The sequence below is a fragment of the Eschrichtius robustus genome, chromosome 12, assembly GCF_028021215.1.
Source record: "Eschrichtius robustus isolate mEscRob2 chromosome 12, mEscRob2.pri, whole genome shotgun sequence".
Classification (NCBI taxonomy): domain Eukaryota; kingdom Metazoa; phylum Chordata; class Mammalia; order Artiodactyla; family Eschrichtiidae; genus Eschrichtius; species Eschrichtius robustus.
This window is the reverse complement of record NC_090835.1, coordinates 38,507,947-38,530,547: the sequence shown is the minus strand read 5'-3', so window position 1 is coordinate 38,530,547 and position 22,601 is coordinate 38,507,947. Positions and strand designations below refer to the sequence as shown.

The 22,601-nt window shown below is 59.6% G+C and overlaps 1 protein-coding gene across 1 annotated transcript; it reads left to right on the top strand.

Moving 5' to 3' along the window:
* The first annotated feature begins 833 nt into the window (after nt 1–833).
* On the top strand, nt 834–21,057 carry GNAI2 (G protein subunit alpha i2). Its single transcript, XM_068557244.1, has 9 exons — nt 834–1,034; nt 15,160–15,202; nt 15,839–15,980; nt 16,153–16,313; nt 18,056–18,184; nt 18,596–18,725; nt 18,810–18,963; nt 19,335–19,549; nt 20,237–21,057. Exons 1-8 carry the CDS (start codon nt 917–919, stop codon nt 19,523–19,525), a joined length of 1,068 nt encoding a protein of 355 aa, XP_068413345.1. The 5' UTR covers nt 834–916; the 3' UTR covers nt 19,526–19,549; nt 20,237–21,057.
* The last annotated feature ends 1,544 nt before the right edge of the window (nt 21,058–22,601 follow it).

Sequence of the window (22,601 nt, the reverse complement as noted above, 5' to 3'; positions counted from 1 at the left end):
TGTTCCCAGAAGTCAGGGGGCACCTCTCTCTCTCTCTCTTTCTCTCCCTTGGGTCATGGTTGCTGGGTCCCATGATGGAGTCCAGGATGACTACCTGCAGGAGAATACCTCCTAGAAGATCAGAGAAGGATGGATAAGGCTTGGATGATTAGAGAAGGTACCCCAGCTGAGGGAGACAGCCTGGGCAAAGGTGTTGAGGTGGCAATAAACCTTTTTTTTAACTGCAACCTAGAGAGAGAAGGGGCCAACCCTGCTTTAAGACTAAGAAAGCCGCAGTCCAGAGAGTCTCCGGGGCTCTGTGGATCCTGAAACAAGTTTATTGGGTTCATTAACTTTAACAAGTGACGAAGACACGCCCCCTCTGCTCTGCTCGCCCAACTCAGAGGACTGGTTCCTGCTCGGCCCCTGAGGTGCACAGGATCCCCATCCTCAAGGCTACGAGATCAGCCCGCCCCCGCCGTCGGGCCGCGGAGCTCCAGACGCCCTGCACCCAATCGGAGCCCGGCCCCGCCTACAGCCCGTCCTGCGCTCAATCCTTCTGGGCTAGGCTCTACCCCTACCGCTCTCCCTTGGCGTGGCTCCGCCTCCAGCCCGAGCCGAGCTTGGGCCGCACCTAACTTCGCCTTCGCTCCGCCCTAACTTCGCCTTCGCCAATCACCGGCCCCGAATCTCCTATGGCCCCACCTCCGGCCCCGCCCCGGCCCAGTCCCGGGCCTGACTCGCTCCGGCCCCACCCCCTGCCCGCCCTGCGGTCGGTGCGCGGCGGCCTGGAAGGCACCGCCCGCAGACGCTCGGAACTGTCGACCTGGGAGCTACCCGTAGAGGGCCGGCGGCGGGAGCGGAGTGGGTCGGGCGGGGCCGAGCCGGGCCGGGGCCGTGTGGGGGCCGGGCAGCGGCCGGGCCGGCGGACGGCGGGATGGGCTGCACCGTGAGCGCCGAGGACAAGGCGGCGGCCGAGCGCTCCAAGATGATCGACAAGAACCTGCGGGAAGACGGCGAGAAGGCGGCGCGGGAGGTGAAGTTGCTGCTGTTGGGTGAGGCCGCACCCTGCGCTGGGACCCCCGATTCCCCGCCCAAATCCCCGACTTTGACCTGAGCACTAGGGCTTCGAACTCTCAGACTCGGCCTGGACCCCCACACCTGGACTTGAATCCCCCCAAACCCGCCTGGCAAGGACATACAAATAATGGATCAAAACTCTGGGTTGGCCTAGACCTGTGATCCATAGCCCAGACTCTTAGATCACATCCTCAACTCATCCCAGACCCCAAACCCCCAAATACAGCCACCAGTGCCCCAACACCCGCTGCCCAGAACTCTGCTTCACCATCCACCCTTGCTGACCAACCTCACAGATCCTCAGAGCCCCTGCCTGTCCTTCCATACTTCCCTAGACTTTACCCAACCCCCCAGAATCCCACTCGGCCCCCACCTTCAGGCACCACCTGTTCCCTCACCTGCTACCCCTATTCCTATTGGGCATGAGTATCTCCAGGGCCCCTCCCAAGCCCCCACTCACTCCCTCCTTCCCCCTCTGTGCCCCATCCCTACTCTGGACCTTATATCCTCCATCTGTGCACCTTGACCCCAAGGGACCTCTCAAGTGGGATGACTGCTTATAATCTCTCTCTCCAGCCAGAACCCCCAAACCTTTAGAGACCCCTGCTCCCTGCATCTGGCCCAGTAGCTCCCTGTCTGCACACGTCTCTCCTCAAACCCTCTGCTCCCCTGCTCCCCTGCTCTTAAGTCCTCTCCCACACTCTGGCCTTCTCCAGGTTCCCCCACCCCTCCTACACCAGGTGGGCCGGGCTGAGAGGACTGGTCCCAGACCTCTAAGGGGCTGGACTGAGGCTCCACTGGTCATGTTGGGGGAGGGGACCTGGCCTCAAGCTTCCCAGGGAGTTCTGCTGGCTATCTGTTTCCCAGTTTCTAAACCCTGTCTGGGCCAGTGAGGGGGGCGTCTGGGAGTAGGAGGGAGTGTGGAGGAGTTTGGGTTGCGTTGCCTCCAAGGCCAGGGAAGATGGTGGCTGCTTGAGGGGTGGGGGGAAGTGGAAGTGGTGAGACAGCCGACATATTGCTGCCCCCGGCGGGCGGGCCAAGGAGATCTGCTGATGGGTGCTAGTCTTCCTGCACCCTTTCTGGGCCCAAAGGCCTGGGACGTGGCCTCCGGGGGTGGGTGGGCCTGTCGGATCTTGAGGCCCTGTGAGGGGGGAGTGGTGGACCTGCTGGTTGAGTAGTTGGGGGCCTGCTGGGGGTGGGCTTCTGAAATGGATTTGTGCAAAGGCTGCGGGCCTGGTAGTTGTCCCTGTCCAACCTCACCCTGGGAGCAGGTGTGGTGCCCAGTGGCGGCCTGATTTGGGGGGGTTTCAGGCATGGGGGTGAGGGAGGCCCTCGCGACAGCGTTGGAGGCTGGACCTGTATGTGGGGGGGGTGTGGCCCTCAGCCCCAGAGCCGCGTGGGGTCCCCAGGCTGTGAAAATAGGGGCTTTTCATGCTGAGCGTTTGGCCGAGGGACAGCGTGTCTTCCATCCCGGGCCCATCTGTTGACTGTCCCTGGGGGCCTGGCCTCAGGGGCACAGCCCCGGAGGTTTCAAAATGGCATCCGCTCCTCTGCCACTGCGGGGAGGAAGAGAAGGGGCGGGAAGGGGCGGCGGCCCAGCCTCCTGGGCTGTTTTGCGTTGGGCGCTTGCCTCTTCCTGTCTCTGCTGCGAGTGCGGCAGCGGCAGCGAGTGGGTGTCGTCGACGCGGCGGAATGCCCATCGCTGCTGCCCGCTGGGCCTGGGGAGGGTGCTTCCGGTACTGCTGCCTCCCAGTGCCCGGCCAGGGGGTCTCTAGCCAGCCCCTTCCCAGGCCGATTGCAGTTATGGCAGTGCCCGAGAAGATGTGGGACTAGGCCATGGGGCTCCTGGCCTGTTCTGTGTCCTGACCCCATCCCACCAGACTTGCTCCTTGGAGCCCCACTCAGGTTTTAGGCCTGGCCACCCCTCCCATGCTGGGCCGGCAGCAACCAGGGGTGCAGGGTCCCCTAGAAATGCTCAGCATTTTCTAGACTGGGGAGTCCATCTCAGCATTCTGCCCTTCTGGCCTTTGCTTCCTCTGTGAAATGGGCTTCCTGGGTTTGGGCCAGAGGAGTGCTGTGCCCAGGATGGGGGGAACAGGGACCTCGTGGAGGTTCCTGTTGGGAGTGGGAAGTGGGGGCTAAAACCCTGCAGAGGATGCACTGTAAGGGGCTGGGAGACCAAACTTTGCCTGAAATTGAGGACTCAATCTGCCAGGACTGCCTGGAGGAGGATCCTGGCTGGCCATCCCTTTCCTATCCAGGTACAAGGAGGTGATGGGAGCCTAGGTGAGGCAGCTTCAGAGAGCTGGGTGCCTGTCCCACGTAGCGGAAAGACTCTGTCCAGGCAACGGAACTCAGGCTGGGCAATTGCCAGCCTTGCCTCCCAGCCAGAACCACGCCTGCTGCCCCACCCGCATACTGGCTCCTTCCCGTCCTGGGTTGCCCCGCCAGCAAGCAGGCATAGTCACTGTCACCGTCACCAAGGCAAAGGCAGATGTGGTACACACTAACTGGTGAGAGGGTTTTTTCTGGCAGCTTGGTAGGGGGAGCAGAGTTGCTGATACCACCCCTACTTCAGCGATACCCCCGCCTCTACCCAGTTCAACTTGACTGACCAGCTATCCCCAGGTAGAATTTGGGGACTCAGGCTGGGCACTTAGGGGAAAGTAAACCAGAGTGTATGTGTTTAGGGAGTGACTCTGATTTGTTTGGGCTCGTGTGGGCAGTCTACAGAGAAAGGAGAGACAGTGCCCATCGCTGGCCCCAGGAAGGCTTCAGGGTATAAATACAGCAGTTCTCTCTTGCCCCTGGGACTTTGTATCTGTTCCCTTCACTTGATGTACTTTTCCACCTTTTCACTCCTACTTGATTGTTCTTCAAGACTCTGCTCAGGGATCGCCTCCCAGGATCCTTCTTTGACAGACCCCCTTCTCCAAGGCTCCTCTGCCCCCCGCCACCACCCCCCCCCAGCGCTACCCCCATCAGAGAGTGGTATTTGTCCGTGTCACAGCTGCCCTCCCTTGCGACAGGGGCAGGGCCGCGTCCTGTTCATTTCTGAGCCTTCTGTGCCAGCATGGAGCCTGGTACCTGTTGGGTGCTTCTTGTCTGTTTGTTGAATGAAAGAAGTGCTACTGGTGTGAACTTGGTCTTGGGGATGGGTAGATGGAGGTGCAAGATGGCGGTCACTGAGCCATCGCCTGCCATATCATGGGCAGGTGGCAAGGGCTCAGTGTAGGGCCAATGACCAGGACTGGGTGGGGGGGAGACTGAGGGAAAAGTTCTTCAGGCTGTTTCCTCCTGGTCTCATCAGGCTATGCTGGCACCTCGGAGACAGCCCTTATCCCACTCCATGCAGATCTCTTGCTGACGAGTGTGCAGCCTGTCACAGGGCACAGCACACAGTAGGGACTTCAACTGTTCATATGGGAGACTGGCTTTACATTCTTCCTTTCAGCTCAGGCTGTTTGGGGACTGTTGCAGGCCCGCCATCTCTGCCACTCCAATAGAGCCTGTCTAGCTCTTAGGGCTGGAGCTGCCCCATAGTCATGTGGCTCAGACCAGAGTAATGCTGCAGGAGTTCTTGGCCTGGCCAGTGCGGAGACTGCACATACAGGGGCTCAATTAGGTTTATCAAATGAAAAGGAGGGGAGTTTTGTGACCTTTGTCCTGTCTGTGTCTCTCACAAGGGGCCTGGCACACTGTAGGTGCCTATTCAGTGTGTATGAAAAGAGTGAAACTATTGCGAACATCCGTGAACAGGGATAAATAATTCTGGGGCTGCTGCTTGGAGCTTGGTGTAGCTGGAGTTAGTGGGAAGGGCTAGCCCAGGATCCTGGCTGGCTGGGTAATGGGTAGAGGCTAATGATGCCTATGAGTGCAGGGGGGTTGCTTCCTGGAGAAGGGGTCCTCTGGGTAGCCTTGAAAAATTAGCAACATTTGCCAGGCTCAGGCATTGGGGGCAGAGGGACCAACTCGGTTCCCAAGCCTTTGGGTGGGTGTTTCCTGGCCTGTGGCGAGGAGGGCTCACCCTCCTTAGACTGGCTCTTGGGGTCACACAGACCTAGGTTCAAATCCCAGCTCCACCTAGTGTACTGGCTGAGAAACCCAGTGACAGGTGAAATCCTAGTAGGTGACCTGCTCTCCATCCATAACCTGGGACGTGGTGCCTGCCTATAGCCACAGGTGTTGTGGGGACAGTACACCAAAGTCTGGGGGTGTGAAAACAGGTGGGGGACCCTCTGCTGACTCACGCAGAGCTGAGAGTTTGGTGGGGAGGGATCTCCCCAGCCTGGAGGCTGCCTGGCCACAATATGGAGCCCCTGGGAACCCCCTCCCTTTCCCTTAGGCAGCTGCTCACAGCAAGTGGGAGACTGAGGCTTGCAGACATTGGGTGCCATCTGGAGTGACACACTGTCCTGGGGACCTTAGGCCCAACCTCTGGGGACTGAGCCACCTTCCTGGGGGTCTAGGGTTGGGGGTGTGGCAGGACCCTGGGTACCACGTGGGCTGGTACCCAGGCCAGCCTCCAGCCTCCCTATTCTCCCCATAGCCTTCACCATCCCACCATCCCGCTATCCCGCTATCCCGCCGTTGGGCTGGAGCTCATTAGCACTTGAATGGGGGGCGGGGCAGCTTGGGCCTCTGAGTCTCTTCTTCCCACCCCTCCCCCAGGCTAAGCCAGGCTTTGTCTTCCTGAGTCGGTAGTGCAGTGCTGGGGCTCCCAAGTTAGGGAGTGAGTAGGGGTCTAAGCCATTTCTGACCCCCTCTGCCTGGGTCCTGCTCAGGCCTCCTGGGCTCAGCCCCTGCCCATGACTCCAGTGTTGGTGCAGCCAACATGAAAAGTTGTACCTCTAGGATAGGAGTGAAACTGGGTCCTTCAAGTGATACCCCTGAGCTGGGAGACTGGGTGAATAAGGGCAGTTTTGCAAATGAAGTGACGCTGGAGCTCAGCTGAGGGTATCCCAGGAGGGTTGGGGGTTGGAGAACCCCAGACAGAGGTCAGAGCGGGTGGTAAGGACAGAGGGAATGCCTGCCACTGTGGCCGGAGGTGGAAGTCAAGCCAGTTGGGGAGCTCAGGCTTCCATGCCAGGCCCTGAGGCAGCGTTAAGCCACCCACTGTGCTTGAGTTGGAGCCTAGGCTGCCAGATGGGGACTGGCATGGTCAAGGACCTCTTTGGGTTGGCCCAGGGTTGGCCCTGGGCTGGCCTGAGCTGCAGGATCCCTGGGTAGCATCATCGATACCCAGGCCTGCAAACGTTGCCCAGTTGCCCAGCAAGTGACAGCAGGTAGCACTGGGGGTGGGGCCTGATGGGATCCCAGTGAGGTCCCTAGGCTCCAGCAGAGCAGGGACTGGCAGTTGGGACAGCTTGGGCCAGAGGCAGGCACACTGGTCCTGTACACCCTGCGCTCGATCTAAGTCCCTAGATGTGTCTCTCTCGGTCTCTATCACTAGAAGCCACCCATTCTTTTGGCAGGAACAGGATGGAGGAAGCTTTGTCCACATAAGCCCTTAGCCTCTGAGGGACCAGGGACTTGCCTCACTTGCCCCAGCAGAGGACGAGACAGTCCGACCCAGAGCCTAAGTGCTGTCTCCCCAGTAGGATGGGGGCAGGGTGCAGGCCAGCTTCTGTCTCACCTTCCCTGTATCTCAGGGCAGGAGTCCTAACCTAAAAGTTCAGTGAGGGAAAGGAGTTAACAGGTTCTGGCCAGGCCACAGCTGATGGGCCTGCCTAAGAATGCCCTGGGGAGGGCAAGGACTAGGTCCTTTGATGGTGGCCCTACTACCTGCTGCTCTCAGGCAGCCCCTCCCTCAGCCACAGGTGCAGGGTGGGGCCCCCTCTGCCCAGCCCCACCCAGCCTCTCTAGCCTGTAGCTCTTGTTCTTACTAAACCCCAAACACTCCACCCTCACCCCGATGCTGCTTTTGGGGCTATGATCATCTTGGTGGTTGCAGGAATAATCTCCCTGGAATAACCACACATTCCCTAAACTGGGCTGGACCTTCAGTGTTGGCCTTCTGGGTACACTTCCAAGGCTTGGCAGTAAATGCCAGGCCAGTTTGAGCCAAAGCCTAGAGGTGGGATCACATAAGGCTTGTTGAGAAGGTGTCCTTATGGCTCGGAGGATTCCGGGGTGCCAAGGCTGCTACAGCCTCAGAATATCCAGAGGGGGTGTTGATGGCAGCACCTACTGTGCCCCAGGCTGGAGGAGGGGCAGTGAAGTCTGCATGGCAGGGCTGGGCCTTTCAGGGAAGTGGTGTCCACACCAGAGGAAAAGGAGGAAGCAGCTGGAGGAGGAGGAGCCCAAAAGGGGAAGAGGCTAGAGAGCCGCTCACACTCTGCACTGGGGTGCGGAGTGTGAGCCAGGTCAACTGGGGGATTTAGAAGGTGAGCCCCACCTGTGCAGGCTCATCTGCATATCCCTATGGTCGACCCTACTGGTAGTCACTGGGTTGGAGTCAATCTAGACAGCTCTGTCCCTCGTCCTGTCCCAGCAACCACTGGGCCCAAGATCTCAGAGAAGGTGGCGCCTCTGAGAAGGATTCCAGGCCCCTCCTTTGACCACAGGAAGTGGTGGATGGGAGAGGGATGCCGGCAGGGGGGCTAGCAGGAAAGCAGAGGGCTGCTCCTGTGTTCCCGAGCAGCCATTGCCCTCCAAAGCCGGAAGGCCGGCTGCAGGCCCAGATGAATACCCGGAAATGGAGCAGCAGCCCGGGGATTAGCTCACTCTGGGTTTCCCCTGCCTGGGGGTAGACAGAGGGGCCCTTGATCCAGCCTAAGGATTCCCCCCACCCCACTACTCACTGGGCCTGGGGGTGCCTTCACTGGGCCTCAGTTTCCCCTCTGGTGATCACAGCAGCTGCCTCTGATTGATGACTATCGTGTAGGGCTGGTCTCATCGTATTTAACCCTGCAAGGCTGGGACTGACATTACATCCATTTCACTGATGCAGAAACGGAGGGTCTGGGACATCATGTGACTTACCCAATAAGTGGAGACACCAAAATGCGACCCACGTAGTGACCCTGAGCACCTGCCCCCAACTATTGTCGCCCCTCAGGAGCCTGTGCCCAGTTGGCAAGAACTGCTCAGTCAGGATGACAGGCAGATGCTCTGGGTGCTCGTGTGTTCTGCATATGCCTGGAGGGGGGACCTCAATTCTTCTTTTAGGAGATTGAAAGGGGACCATCTGCCCAGGAGGATGGGACCCAAGACTCTGTGCGTGAATCTTTCTCCTGCTTAAAGCCAGAAATCTGCTGTGTGGCCATGGGGTGACCTCGTCCTAATATATCTGGCCCGTGTCCCCTCACAGGAATACTTAGGTCACAGTCAGGCAGCTTAGCGCTTTGCTCTTCCCCTAACATTACGCTTGTGCTTCCCACAACCCCCAGGCTTGGACTGAGACCAGGCCTGAGGAAAGCTCAGAGGCTGTCAGAGTCCAGCATGGGGGCCCCTGAGCCTGGTCTGAAGACTGGGAGTTGTCCAGATGAGGAGCAGGGAAGAGTGTTTCAGCAGAGGGTCCCCACTAAGAGCAAAGCCCGTGTACGGTACTGTGTGGCGACTGATACGTCTGTGGTGTGGGCTGGCTACAGCATGAGACGTGGTGAGGCCGGTCCTCATGCTACTTGGCCTCCAAAATCCAAGTTTTCTTGCCTTGCCTTCCCCCACGGAGGTTCCCAGGGTTTTGCTCTGGGTTGTCAGGCCAGGCCCTAGGGAACTGAGGAGCCTAAAAAGACTTAGGAGGGCTAGGGCAGAAGCAGCAGAAGCATCAAGGTGTCAGTGGGCCGTGAGGCCACACACAAAGCTGAGAACATGCATCCTCATGGCCAGTTAAGACTTCGGGGCCCAGAGCGCCCACTCCCCCGTCTTCCTCACTGTGTGACCTCAGGCTGTCCTCTCCTCTCTCTGTGCCCAGTGCTGGGACCTGCGATGTCTTGATTCTCAGCACGGTCCATGGCTTGTGAGCACATAGGCAAACTGCCCGCTTGGGCTGGACAGTTTGGGGTGGGTGTGAGGACCCAAGGGAGGCTGCTCAGGGCAGGCGTTGGGCTTGGCACACTCCCCTGAGGGGTACATTTCATAGATGGGGACACTGAGGCCCAGGCATGGGCATCTCACCCAGGGTCTACCACAGGGAATCAGGAAGAAAGGTAGGGGTTATTCAGATTCTTTGAAAATAGCAAAGCGATTCCTTAAATGAAGAAGCCTCAAGAAGAGGGGTGTGCCAGTGGCCTGGCTCCTTGTATGACCTGGGCCCTGTCCAGCACCGCCTGGCTCCTGTGGAGGGTGAGACCTGTAGCCTGAGTGGCCAACAGTGCACAGGTCTCAGGGCCTCCTCTCCTCCAGGGTGGCCTTCCTTACACGGTGCCTCAGTTTCCCTCTGTACAGTGGGCAGGGCCCCACTGAGGGAGACACAGCCCTGCCCTGGAAAGCCCTCTCCATGTCTGGCAGAACCCGAGGCCTGTTTCCCTTGCACAGAGAGCTCTGACTTGGCAGTAGCAGGCCAGGCCCTGGTTGTTGGTGCTTCCCTGATGGGCATCATGAAGCCATGGAAGCCGCTGGAGGCTTCCCAAGTGGCAGAGACTGGAGGGAGGGAGGTTCCGGGTTTGTTGGGGCACCTGGAGGAAGCCAAGGCCACGCACGTGGGTGGGGGTGTCACAGGGTCCATCCAAGACCCACTGCCCAACCCCTCACAGTGCCAGACCCCAGCTGAGCCTCCTTGGCGGGAGTGAGGGGGCCAAAGAGCAGCACCTGGAGGAAGGAAGAGACGCCAGGGGCGGGGCTTGGAGGGCCTTTGTCTGGCGGGGCCCTCTCCCCCTCCCTGCCGTCTCCATTGTTCCCTGGCGTGCCGCGTCTCTGCGGGCCGAGGGCTTCCCAGGCTCGGGAGGGGGCCGTGGCTGCGGCACCTCCCCCAGCTGCCCCTAGCCGCGGCTGCTTTCCAGAAACCAACGCTCCTCTGCGCCGCCCAGCCCCCACCTCCTCCACCGGGCCTCTGGCTGACGGGCTCCCCCTGGTGGTGGCGGGGCGGGACCCTAAGGCTGCAGGGGAGGGGCGGGAGCTATGGGGCCCCAGAACCGCAGGCTGCGGTGGAGACGTGGCACCTTCCTGGGATGACCGTGGGAGGTGCTGCCAGGGCTGCCTTAGGAGTGGGCTTCCCAGGGCTCACCCCTACCTTCCCCCAGTGCCCCCCCCCCAGGGTAGGCCAGTGGAGGGGGTTGGGAGGGGGGCGGTGGGGGCGAGGGGGCGGGCCCGTGCTGTGGGTTTGAGCTGGGCTGCTGCCCAAGTCTACCCTGTGGTCCCAGCCACTGCCGCTTCTGAGAATCTCTGCCCTCAGGCCTGCCACGTCAGTTGGCTGCTCTCCCAAGCCCCACATGTTCCAGGGGAGCCCACCAGCACAAAAGCCTCTGCAGGGAGGCCTGTTACCCAGCCTGCCCAGCCTTCTGGGTGAGGAGAGCCAGTGAGCAGTGTCTGCCGTGAGGCTGCTGGGCGGGAAGGAGTACCCCGCTGTGGAGAAGTGCCGGGTTGTGAAGGGAAGTGACAACTAAGAGCAAAAAGCCAGCAAAGGAGTGAGTGGCTCTGACTCTGGTCCCAGGTTACACAAGTCCCGCCAGGGAACCACCGCTGCTGAGTCAGCCTCTTAGCCACTGGTCATTGCCCTGTGCTGTGCTTTGTCTGAAAGCCTCAGAAACTTGCCTTCAAAATGAGATGGTCACAGCAGGCCCCTCTGCAGGCTGCGGTTGTAGTGACCTATGCAGCGTGGTCACTGTGGGTTGTAGGAAATGAGAGGTTTGGGGAAATCTGTCATCTTCCAAAGGGTAAAAGAAATAGTGATAATAACTTTGATCTGAATGCTCACCGTGTGCCGGGCACTCACCCGTCTCCTCGGACGAGATAATGGTGGTATCCTGTTTCACAGATGAGGTGCCAGAGGAAGGGCAGGATAGGGCTGCAGCTCTTGGAGATCTCAGGGAGAATCGGGGTGGACACCAGGGCTCTGGCAGGTCTGGACCTCCCTCTGGGAGAGGATCTGAAAGTGAGAGATGGGCCTGCTGGCCACTCGAGGCTTCACAGCTTCTGCAGAAGGGAAAGTGGGGCCAGAGAGGGAAGTGGCATGTCAGGGCCTCCCTGCAGGACAAAGGCTTGTCTGGGAGGTAGAGGGTTCAAGATAGACCACAGCAGAGACCTGATGTTGGGGCTTGGGATCAGCATCAAGCCATTGGACCAGTGGCCCTGTCTCTGCTGCAGAGGCCCTGCTGGCCTTGTTCAGGCAGGTGGAACCGTTCTTTCTCCCTTCCCCCATCTGTTCCCTCCTCTGTTGGGGCCCAGCGCTCCCAGAGTGGAAGCAGATGTTCTAATGCAGAGCAGCCGCTGTCGCCCAGCACATCTCGGCAATTACTGCCTGCCCGCTGGGGGCCCAGCAGCTGCGCCCCGGGGCAAGGGCTGCAGAGGCTTCTTCCTTGGTGGGAAGAGGTATGGCCCAGTGGGAACACTGAGGGCACCCCAGGGATCCTCTGTGGGTCCCTCTGGTCTCAGCTGGAGAAGGAACGCCTGGTGGGCCCGCTGTGGGTAGGAGACTCCTGGCACCTTCTACTGGCTGAGTTCCCCCCACCCAGCACCTTTGCAGCAATCCGGATCCAGCTAATGAAGACCCCTTCTCTGAAGGGAAGGTGCAGGGCTGGGTGGGGAGAACTGGGTGCCTAGGATTAGCAAGGTACAAGCAAACTCTGCTCCAGGTACCAGCCTATCTAACAGGGGGACATCATCAGGCCCCGATGGAAAAGGAGTTCCTGGGGCATCTAGCTTGTGGGCTGCCCGAGAACCAGGGTGTCCACCTGGATATCATGCTGTGGCCCCACCCACCTCTGTCCCCTGATCTGCTTGCTGTAGCTGCTCCTGGGCCATGCCTCTGATTCTGTCCTGGTGTTCTCCCCTGCTTTCTGCTTGGCTGCCAGCACCACACCCTTGTCCTGCCGCTTAACTCCTTCCCTCTTGAGTCACAGCTGCTGGAAGGACAACGGGACTGCTTTGAGTCCAGGGATGGGGGCTCCATGACCTTGGTTTGTCCACCTGTCAAATGGGAGTTGTTCTGCAATGACCCCTGCTGGGGGCAGAGAATGTCCTCCTAACTCTTTAAAGGGAGAGGAAGGGAGACTGAGGCTCGAAGGGGACAGGGAAGGGAACCTCAGTGTCTGCCAGGTCTGCCGCGGCTAGGAAAATCAGATGCAAAGCAAGTTTGTGCTGTCATCCCCATCTCTGGGCAGGGTCATGGAGTGGCCCACACCCTTTACCAAGAGAGTAATCAAAGGGCCAGACAAGGAGACTGGTGCCTCACGTGGACGGTGGTCCCAAAATCACCCTCACCTGTGGTCCCCTACGCCCTGGAGATCTACCCGCTCTGAATCTCAGTTCGCCTGGCTGGGGACGGCATGATCGATCTGACCCATCACTTTGTATCCTTGGCCTCCACTCTTGCACTGGGCCCCCAGTCCTGGCTGAGATTTGTGGCTCCTGGGTCTTCCTTTGCTCCAGGATGTGTTCCCTCCCTCCTGCTCTGTGGGAGCAAGTGACTAGGTGGGAAGGACAGCCAGGCGGTCACCTGGCCCTCGTGGTTAGCCAGTCCAGTGCTGTCCTCCCTGCCCCGTGGATATTCTGGGCCCTGGGAAAAGGGCCTCAGTGATTAGGCATCACCATCAGGCCTTCCCAGGCCCTCTCCCCATGTCCCCACTCTGCAGGTGGGAAGTGTTAGTGTGAGGGGTCCTAGCTGTTCCCCTGCCATGCACAGCCCAAGGGAAAGGGAGGGATGTTGCCATTGACCAGAGCCCACACCCAGGGGAATGCACTGGGACTGGGGCCACTAGTGCCCAGGGGCCGGACCGATAGAGGGGCTCGTGCCCCAGCCTGCCCAGAGCCTTCCCATTTGTGCCACCCCCAGTGCTCCCCTATCCTGGGAAGCAGGCCTGGGACAGTCAAGCCCAGTGACTCCAGGCAGCTGGTGGTGTTTGTGAGGCCTCCTCAGGGAGGCCCCTGGGTTGTGGACATGCCCAGGCTCACAGCTGTGAGAGCCGCAGCTGCACCTCAGGTTCGTCCTGGTCAATGTGGATCTGGGGTGGGAGGTAGTGGGGATGCAGGCAGGGCCTCAGCAGGGTCTGCTGCTTCTCGGAGGGCACTGCAGAGACTCGGACCTGTGTCTGCCTGGGAAATAAACCCAGTGGCAAGGACTGTGTGGCCCAGCCACAGTACCAGGCATGCAACATTGCGGGGTGGGCCACCTGCAGAGGGGCTATAACCGTGTGACAGCAGCCTCTCTCAGTTTCCTTTTTTTTTTTTTTTTTTAATTTTTTAATTTTACTTTTTGGCCACGCCCTGCGGCTTGCGGGATCTTAGTTCTCCGACCAGGGATCGAACCTGTGCCCCTACATTGGCAGCGCGGGTCTTAACCACTGGCCTACCAGGGAAGTCCCTCAGTTTCCTCATTTTCGAGGTGGTGGTGAGAGTAGAGCTACCCCCGGGGCTTGTTGTGAGGTTACTTAGTGGGCGTGATAGGCGTAGAATAGCATCTGACACGTAGGGAGCACCATTCACAGCTCGGCCATGATCATCATTGCTGATGTTATTGCTTGCTGCTCATGGTAGTTTGTGTGTTAGCACCTTCATCCTCTGAGGTTGTCTTAACCAACCCTGAGGGATATGGGGGCCAGAGTCCTCAAGTGTGACTTCCCCACAGACCCCACCACACACCCTGCTGAGCTGCTCAGAGGGACAGACCCGCCACAGTGATCAGGAGGGTTGGGACACACGTAGGTGGAGCATGGGGCAGGTGTGCCCAGCAAAGAGAACTGCATGGGCAAAGGCCTGGAGTTGGCAAGAGGAGATGCCTGGCGGTGATGGGGCAGAGCAAACAGTCTGGGCAAAGGCTGGGAGGGAAAGCCAGGCCCAGCTGAGGTGCGCTCTACTTGGAGCTCAGGACAGGGAGCGAGCCGCAAAGGGAAGAGGTGAGACCCTGCCTCCAGCCCCTCCATCCCCCAGCCAGGAGTTGAGTGGCCTTTCTGGTCTCACACTTCCCTGCAGACTCCCTGGGGAATGCAGATTTCTGGGCTGCACCCCTCGAGATCTGGCTGTGTGCCTGGGATGGGGCCTGGGAATCTGCTTTTAAAAAGACAAAAAAAAAAAAAAAAAACACCCTCCCAAGGCATCGTCCTGCAGCATCTGAGCCACATTTTGAGAAGGGCTGGGCAGGCCAGGCATCATCGTCGTACATGTCTCCCTGCCTTTCTGAATCCTGGCTACATGATCTTGGGCCAAGACTTTAATTTTCTGAGCCTCAGTGTCCTTGTCTGTAAAATGGGAGAAACAGTACCTATCTCTGGGGCTGCTATGACAGTCACAAGAGAGTGCCAGCAAATCCCTCAGCAATGGCCAAAGAGAAATACAGGATGGGGCTCTGCCAGGGAAGCATCTTGAGTCAGTACAGCTAGGGGTGTGTGTGTGGGTGTGTGTGTTTGTGTGAGTGACACTGCATGTTTCCCAAGTCCTGGTCTCTATCTGCTCAGAGCAGACCTGGGCCCAGTGAGCAGGGCGCTGGGCCTTGGGCCATGTCTGGGAGGCAGGGGTATGACGCCGTGCCCGGATCCAGGCCCCTTGGCAGCTGCGGCTCAGAGTGGAGGGAGAGAGGGCTGCTGCCCTGCTGGAGTGAGCAGGGCTCCTCTGCTAGCTGTGCCTAGGTGCCATGTTGGGGAGCATTAGCCACAGAGTGGCAAGCCTGCATGTGTGAGGATGACAGGGTGACTCCTGAGCCTCAAGTCTCCAGCCGAAGCCCGTGAACTCAGCCAGGGCAGTGGGGAGCCATGGTGGGCAATGGACCTTGTGGGAAGCGAAGGCCTGGAGTGAGTCCACCATGGGGTCCAGGTGGCCGAGGTTGCCTTCACCCCTGTGGCCCTGCCAGCTGCACCCCTGGTAGCTCTGCTGCCCGCCAGGCCCGACTGCCTCCATCTCACTGTGCAATTGATGGGGAGGATGAGTTCTGCCTCCAGGCCACGTGGCTGGCTTACCTCTGTAACCCCACTGGGCCTGCCCCCTGACCAACTGTGCCCTTTGTTCCAGGTGCTGGGGAGTCAGGGAAGAGCACCATTGTCAAGCAGATGAAGTAAGTGCTGTGTGCGGGAGGCAGCCTCCAAACCTTGATTTCCCCTCTTCTTCCTCTGGGCCTGTACTGGGTCCAGTATACCCAGCCCAAGTATAGGCCCAGCCGTGTCAGCCAGGTCCAGGACCTTCCCAGAGGCAGCATCCATCCTCAGGTCCCAGTGGTTTAGAGGCAGTTTCCTCCTTTCTTTTTTTTTTTTAAATTTATTATATTATATTATATATATAAAATATTATATTTTATTTTTGGCTGCATTGGGTCTCCGTTGCTGCACACGGGCTTTCTCTAGTTGCAGCGAGTGGGGGCCACTCTTCATTGCGGTGCGCGGGCTACTCATTGCGGTGGCTTCTCTTGTTGCGGAGCACAGGCTCTAGGCGATGCGGGCTTCAGTAGTTGCAGCACGCAGTCTCAGTAGTTGTGGCGCACGGGCTTAGTTGCTCCGCGGCATGTGGGATCTTCCCGGACCAGGGCTTGAACTCGTGTCCCCTGCATTGGCAGGCGGATTCTTAACCACTGCGCTACCAGGGAAGTCCAGTTTCCTCCTTTCTGAAGTAGGTCTCTCCAGGCCCCAGCAGCCTCAGGCAGCCATGTGAGGTCCCTGTGCCCTGTACACCCTAACCCCTGACTCCTGGCTGCCAGGATCATCCATGAAGATGGCTACTCAGAGGAGGAATGCCGGCAGTACCGGGCAGTCGTCTACAGCAACACCATCCAGTCCATCATGGCCATCGTTAAAGCCATGGGCAATCTGCAGATTGACTTTGCCGACCCCTCCCGCGCGGTACGTGGACTCCCCAACCCTGCCTCCCTCCCATAAGGCTTCAGCGCAAGTCTTGTCCTGGGGAAGCTGAGAACACCCCAATATGGGCCTCATTCCGGAGGCCTCCCTGCCTCTGACAGGTGGGGTGGGGGTGTGCTCCTGCGACTAGCTGACCACTCACTGCTGTGCCCAGGACGATGCCAGGCAGCTGTTTGCACTGTCGTGCACGGCTGAGGAGCAGGGCGTGCTCCCTGAGGATCTGTCCGGTGTCATCCGGAGGCTCTGGGCTGACCATGGTGTGCAGGCCTGCTTTGGCCGCTCGCGCGAGTACCAGCTCAACGACTCTGCCGCCTAGTGAGTACTCCAAGGGGCTGGGCTGGGGGTGCAGTGTGGGGAAACCTGGACTATAGCCTGAACCAGAGGGCCTGAGCACCCTTAAAAAGATACTGCCAGCCTCTGTTCGTGAAGCTGCTGACTGTCAGCCAAGGTCTTGGTGTTCTTGGGTTTGGCCTGGTGCAGGGCTGTGGAGGGACATCCAAACAGATGGTGCCACCCAGATAGGCTGCTGACCCTGTACTCTCATCTCTCCTCTCCTACCTCAGCTTAAGCCAGTCCCTCTGTCTGAACAGCTTTCCCAGTCTCACTGCCCATCCCATCCTGAGCCCACCCAGAGAGGGGCTGGACCTCTGTGAAAGTGGGTGGGAGGCTGGTCTTGCCTGGCCATGGCGCCTGAGCCCTGCCCGTCACATGGACAGCCGCCCCACTCTCCCTGCAGGGGCCTGAATGCACTTGTGAGTGCACGCCCCCCGCAGGAGCTGCAGAGTCACAGCCAAACACTGCGGGGGAACTCCCCAGAGGTCACAGGCTCAGTGCCAGCAGAGCTTTTGGGTCCTGGAGGCAAGGAGGGGTGGGTCCTATCAACCACTGCCATCTCAGTGCCCAGGATACTCAAGGAGGGCAGGGTTAGGGCCACCTTCCGGCTGCTTCCCACTCCTCCATCATCCTCATCCCTATTCTTCATTCACCAGACATTAAGTACCCACCTTGTGCCCAGCACCGTTCTGGGTGTGGGGATTCAGCCGTGAATGTGGGCCCTGCCCTCCCAGGCAGGTTTATGCCATGACAAGATCACCCAGAGGTGGGGAGCAGATTGGAACACTCCAGGGACCAGGCATACTCCAGCCCCTCCTCACAGCAATCCTCCAAGGCTGCTGTGGGGCAGTGGGTCCCTGGGGTGAGCCCACCTGTTGGGGACAAGGGAAAAACTAGTGTGGAACCCACCATGAGGCCTCTGGGCTGGAGGCTCTCAGTAGGGGGCAGGGTACAGTTTGCAGGTCACAGCACATGCGTCATGGTCCCCCATAGCCCTTCCTGTTTTTCTGTTCTGTCTCTGCATCTCTGAGGTCATTTCCCTCTGGCCTAGCTGCTGGTGGGAGCCAAGGGCTGGCCCCAGCAGCCCTGCCCCAAGAGCAAGACACTGGTACTGGGCAGTGGCTGGGAGGCCTGGACCCATCCCCCAGGACGCAGCAAGGATATTGAGGCAGGCAGCAGAGCTGGTCTCAGGGCTTGGCCGGGGCGGCTTGGATTCTAATTAAGAGAGCTGGAAATGAAGAGCCCCTGGGACCCCTGCCAAGCGAGTGTTGATGCCTTCCCCCTGAGGAGCCCAAATTTTACTGGGCACAGAGCCCACTGGGCCTGGCAGGCCCCAACCTGTCCAGCCCTGCATCGAAGGGCACGCCAGGCTGCTCTGTGGCGGGTGCCGTAATTACGCCGATTAGCATCCTGAATTTCTCACTGAAGGACTAATTTGCCCCCTCCCACCGCCCTTGCCTGTAGTTCCACCACCCTGGATCTTGTCTGACGCAGGCCTGCCTCAGACCTGGGTGCTGGGGCTTGGCTGGCTAGCCACAGAGCTGCCCCTCCTCCCAGGCCCATTCCACAGGCGGGAGGCAGGGGTTCTAGTGCAGGTTTCCTCATCTGAGCAGTGAATGCAGTGCAGGCAAGTGTTAAAGAGGCAAGGGCTATGCCTGGGAAATGAGGGGATGGGAGGGAAAGGGGCCTGGTGGCCCCCACTGATCCCCCACCCCCGATCCCAGCTACCTGAATGACCTGGAGCGCATCGCACAGAGTGACTACATCCCCACGCAGCAGGATGTGCTGCGGACTCGCGTGAAGACCACGGGCATTGTGGAGACGCACTTCACCTTCAAAGACCTACACTTCAAGTGAGCGAGCATGTGGGCAGGGTAATGGGGCAGGAGCTGCCAGCCTTGCAGGTGACAGGGTAGAGATCCTCACTCCAGGGCCTGCCAATGGCTGTTGGGAAAGAGGGCTGGTCCAGGATCCGCAGCCCCACTCTGAAGTTTCTCAAGGCTTTGTGGTTGCCAGCAGCTCACAGCCTCTGCTGACCCTGCCCCATGTGGAGGCAGCCTACCCTGCTGACCAGCCTGACCCTGCTGGGCCAGACATGCCCTGGCCTAGAACCCCAGGGGTAAGGTGGGCCAGTGTGGATGATTCCATGGAGGCAGCTGCCATACTCTGAGCAGGCCTCTGTCCTCAGTCGGTCAACCTGTGAAATGGGGCAGGGACCTTCTCCCAGAACTCCCTTCTCTGGAGCTAAGGTGCTGTGTCTGCAGGATGTTTGATGTGGGCGGTCAGCGGTCTGAGCGGAAGAAGTGGATCCACTGCTTTGAGGGCGTCACAGCCATCATCTTCTGCGTAGCTTTAAGCGCCTATGACCTGGTGCTAGCCGAGGACGAGGAGATGGTGAGAGGCCCAGAGGCCACTGGGGGAGGGTGGGGGCCGGGGTGGGGGAAGGGGCTGGTGCTGAAGGCGCTGTCCTGCCCCCAGAACCGCATGCATGAGAGCATGAAGCTGTTTGACAGTATCTGCAACAACAAGTGGTTCACGGACACGTCCATCATCCTCTTCCTCAACAAGAAGGACCTGTTCGAGGAGAAGATCACACACAGCCCCCTGACCATCTGCTTCCCTGAGTATACAGGTGTGGGGTCTGGGCCTCTGGGGAGGAGCTGGTGGTGACCAGGTGGCCCACGGGCGCCCCCTGCTGGACAGAAGGGTAACTGTGGGACACACGCAAGGGCTGGTGCCTCACAGGCTTATATATCGATACTTGTGTCTGTACACCCCAGGGCCCTTTTTAACACACTCAGGCATGTACTCTGTACGTCACTGAGCATCCTCCTTCACACAATCAGGTGCCCCTCTTTGCACACTCAGACGTGCCTGTGCCCTCTCACGATTGTCACACGTTATATGCTTGTCAGTTCACACGCATAGTACCTCGCTGTACCTGTGGGACAGGCCTGCCTGCCGCACATGCAGCACGAGTCCTCACCATTTTGTCTCCCACAGGGGCCAACAAGTACGATGAGGCAGCCAGCTACATCCAGAGCAAGTTCGAGGACCTGAACAAGCGCAAGGACACCAAGGAGATCTACACGCACTTCACGTGCGCCACCGACACCAAGAACGTGCAGTTCGTGTTCGATGCTGTCACCGATGTCATCATCAAGAACAACCTGAAGGACTGCGGCCTCTTCTGAGGGGCAGCGGGGCCTGGCAGGATGGTGAGCCAGAGGGGGCCGGGCAGGGAGGAACAAAGTGGGGCCACTGAGCCCAGAGAAGGGACACGGTTGGGGCTGGGGAAGGTCCAGGTGGGGGTGGTGAACTTGGACACCCACTAGGAGACCAGAGGGCAAGGGGAGGGAGGCACAGGGTGCTAAATCAGGAGGGTGATGGAGTGCAGGGCACTGAGGAGGTGGCACAGGTAAGCTTGGGCTCCGTTCTGCCCATTGGTCCAGACAGCAGAAATGCCTGGTTGTGTCCTAGGACAGAACTAGAGAGCTGTCCCGATTTTCCTTGGAGAAAACTCACTTCTCACCCACCAGGCCACTGGCCTAGCCTGAAGGATCTAGATGACAGAGGGGGCCCAGCTGCCCCAGCTGCCCGCCACTCAGTATGACCAGCTCTGCACTCATCCCTGCTGTATTCCCCTCGGACCTATCTGAGGGCCCTGGTCTGAGGCTGGCCCCACCAGCCCTGGGAGAGGTGGGGAGGATTCTGCCAGTGCTACAGACTCCCCGCCCCCACGTAACCCAGCAACACATACTGGCTTCTGGGTGGCCACTGTGTCCCTGGTAACGAGTGGGTGGGGAAAAAGGAGAAGGGTCATTGTCTAGGGAGGCGGGAGGAGAGACACACACTGGCTACCTCCCTCCCTCCCGACCCATGCCCTGACTGTCCCCCACCTCCAGGGCCACCGCCGACTCTGCTCCCCCCAGCCCCTGAGGAAGATGGGGGCAAGAGGACCACGCTCCCCGCCTGTCCCCCTGGCCGCTTTTCCCCTTCTCTCCTCTCTCTGTTCTTGGCTCCCCCTCTCCCCTCCCTCAGCTCCAGAGACTTGGGGGAAGGGTTGCCACAGGCCTCCCTGTTTGAAGCCTGCCCTTATCCCAGGTGCAGGGAATGGCCGCTGTACCCCCTCCTGGCATCTGTTCTGGTTTTAACTGTTGTCTTGTTCTGTGATGGGGGAGGGGAGCACATGCTGAGTCTCCCAAGGCCTGTGTTTGGAGGGGCACCCACTTCTCCAGCCTGGGACCCCTGGCTTCTCCCAGCACCAGCCCATGGCCCAACCCAAGTCCAAATGTTTACAGGGAGCCTCCTGCCCCCACCAACCCCCCCGCCCCCCCCGCCCCCAAGACACTCGGAGGCCCCAAAGGAAAAAGCACAAGAAGCGTGAGACGCCACCACTCCTGGAGACCACAGTCCACCGGCTCATTCTCGTAGCTTTTTTTTAAAAAAAAGAAAGGCAAAGGGAAAAAAAAAAAAAGAGAGAAAACTGCAAACCTAGAACACTTTTTAGAAAAAAAACTATTTAAAACTGTCAGGTCCTGACCAGCACCCACCCAACACCTTTCCCGTGATTCCGTGCCTTGAGTGTGTCTGCGTGTTTACACCCATCCCTCTGCTGGTTGCCCCCTGTGCGGGCGGCGCCCCTGCCCTGCCCTCTACAGAATTGGGTTTCAAGGGCTGTTCCAGACAACTGCCAACGTCACTGAGGGCCCCGCCCCAGCGGCCCTGGGCCCTGGCTCCATTAACCTAAATGTAGCTCCTTAGCGCTAACCTAGGAACCGCCGCTGCCTGCTGAGGGGCCATGCCCCTCATGCCCTCACCCCAGGCCCGGGTCCTTCAGCGTTGAACACTTCCTTGCTTTTTTCACATGTTTTATGGAATTGTTCACCTGGTTTGAAATAATAAAATGTAGAAAGAAAAAATACCAAGAACTGCTCAGCATTCTTCTCTCCAGGGGGCAGAGACCCAGGCTAAGATGTGCCAAGGTGATGGTAGTCTGGACCTGGATCCTCACTTGTGGCAGGGCCCTGGGCACTCAGCTCGCAAGTCATACTCAGGCCCAGTACTCATCACTTTAGTTTTCCCCCTTGGACTAGTCATCTTACATGTTGGGGCCTCTGTGTCTCCCCCTCTTCCCTCAGCACCTCTGCAGTCTTGGGTCTGGGGCAGCCTTCTGGAACAGTGGGGCAGATTTCTTAAGGAGCTCTTCTCCTAAGGGATTCTTCCACATTGGGAGCAGGAGGAGTGTCCAGTGAGTCTAGTGCAGAAGGAAATGTGACTTCTGACCTCCCAGGCCCAGGGCCCAGGGACAGTGTGTGTTGCTGAGGCCACACAGCCAGGTGGGCTGCAGCCCCCTGCATACCCTCCCTTCTTCCTGTCTGAGACATTGCCCAGAGCCCTGCCCAGAACTGAGGCCCCTTGGGCTTGACTAAACAGAAAGTTGAGGACAGCAGGGGCCTTGAGACATGTTCAGAAAGGTCTCTGACCCAGAGGTCCCCCTCCAAACCTGAGGAGGGCAGGGACAGGCAGGTGGCTACACTTCAGTGTGACCGTAGCCACCGGCAGGGCAGCTGGATAGCTGCAGGGCTATGGCTATGTTGGGACCAGGGCTCTCAGAGTGCAGAGCCTTCCATGAGGCTATGGGAAGTGCTCGTGCATTGCTGGAGGAGGGAGCAGCAGATGACAGGGCCGAGGTGCCTGTGGGGTGAGCCCCTAGCTCCAGGCAAGGCACCTGGACCTAGGGATCTGCAGCCCTCTGAGCCTGTGGGAAGGGCTCGGTAAAAGGCCCTCCTCTGCTGGGCGGGGCTCCTAGGCGAGCTCTTCCGCCTTCGGCCGCCAGAGGGCGCAGCAGTCCGTGCTCGGCCCCGCCGGGCCGGTCGCGGAGGCTGACGTCATCGAGTCCTGCGGAGGCCGCCGGGCACAAAGGCAGCTTTGTAGGGCGGCGGCGGTCCCGCGCCCTCGGCGGGACAAAGCGGCCTGGGCCGGGGTCGGCGCCGCGGAGGCGGAGAGGGCGGGGCGGGTGGGAGGGTAGGGCCGGGGACCTGGGACCCCTCCTCCGCACACCTGCCAGTCCCCCTTCGGCCTCGGGGCCCCGAGTCCTGGCGAGAGATGAGAGGCTGTGGCCACCCCCTCGGAAGGAGTTGAACGGTCCCCACCCCCGTCCCCGCCCCAGTCCCTCGGGCCTTTCCTGCTACCCCTGCCACTGAGGGCTGAGGATCGCCGACTGACAAGGAGAACAGAATCCCACGCCCAAGCCAGGATCCCTTCCTG

Coding starts and splice junctions, on each gene's coding strand:
- GNAI2 (XM_068557244.1), top strand. CDS start 917: ATGGGCTGCACCGTGAGCGCCGAGGACAAGGCGGCGGCCGAGCGCTCC. Junction 16,314..18,055: donor CTCAACGACTCTGCCGCCTA/GTGAGTACTCCA, acceptor CCCCGATCCCAG/CTACCTGAATGACCTGGAGC. Junction 18,726..18,809: donor TAGCCGAGGACGAGGAGATG/GTGAGAGGCCCA, acceptor TCCTGCCCCCAG/AACCGCATGCATGAGAGCAT.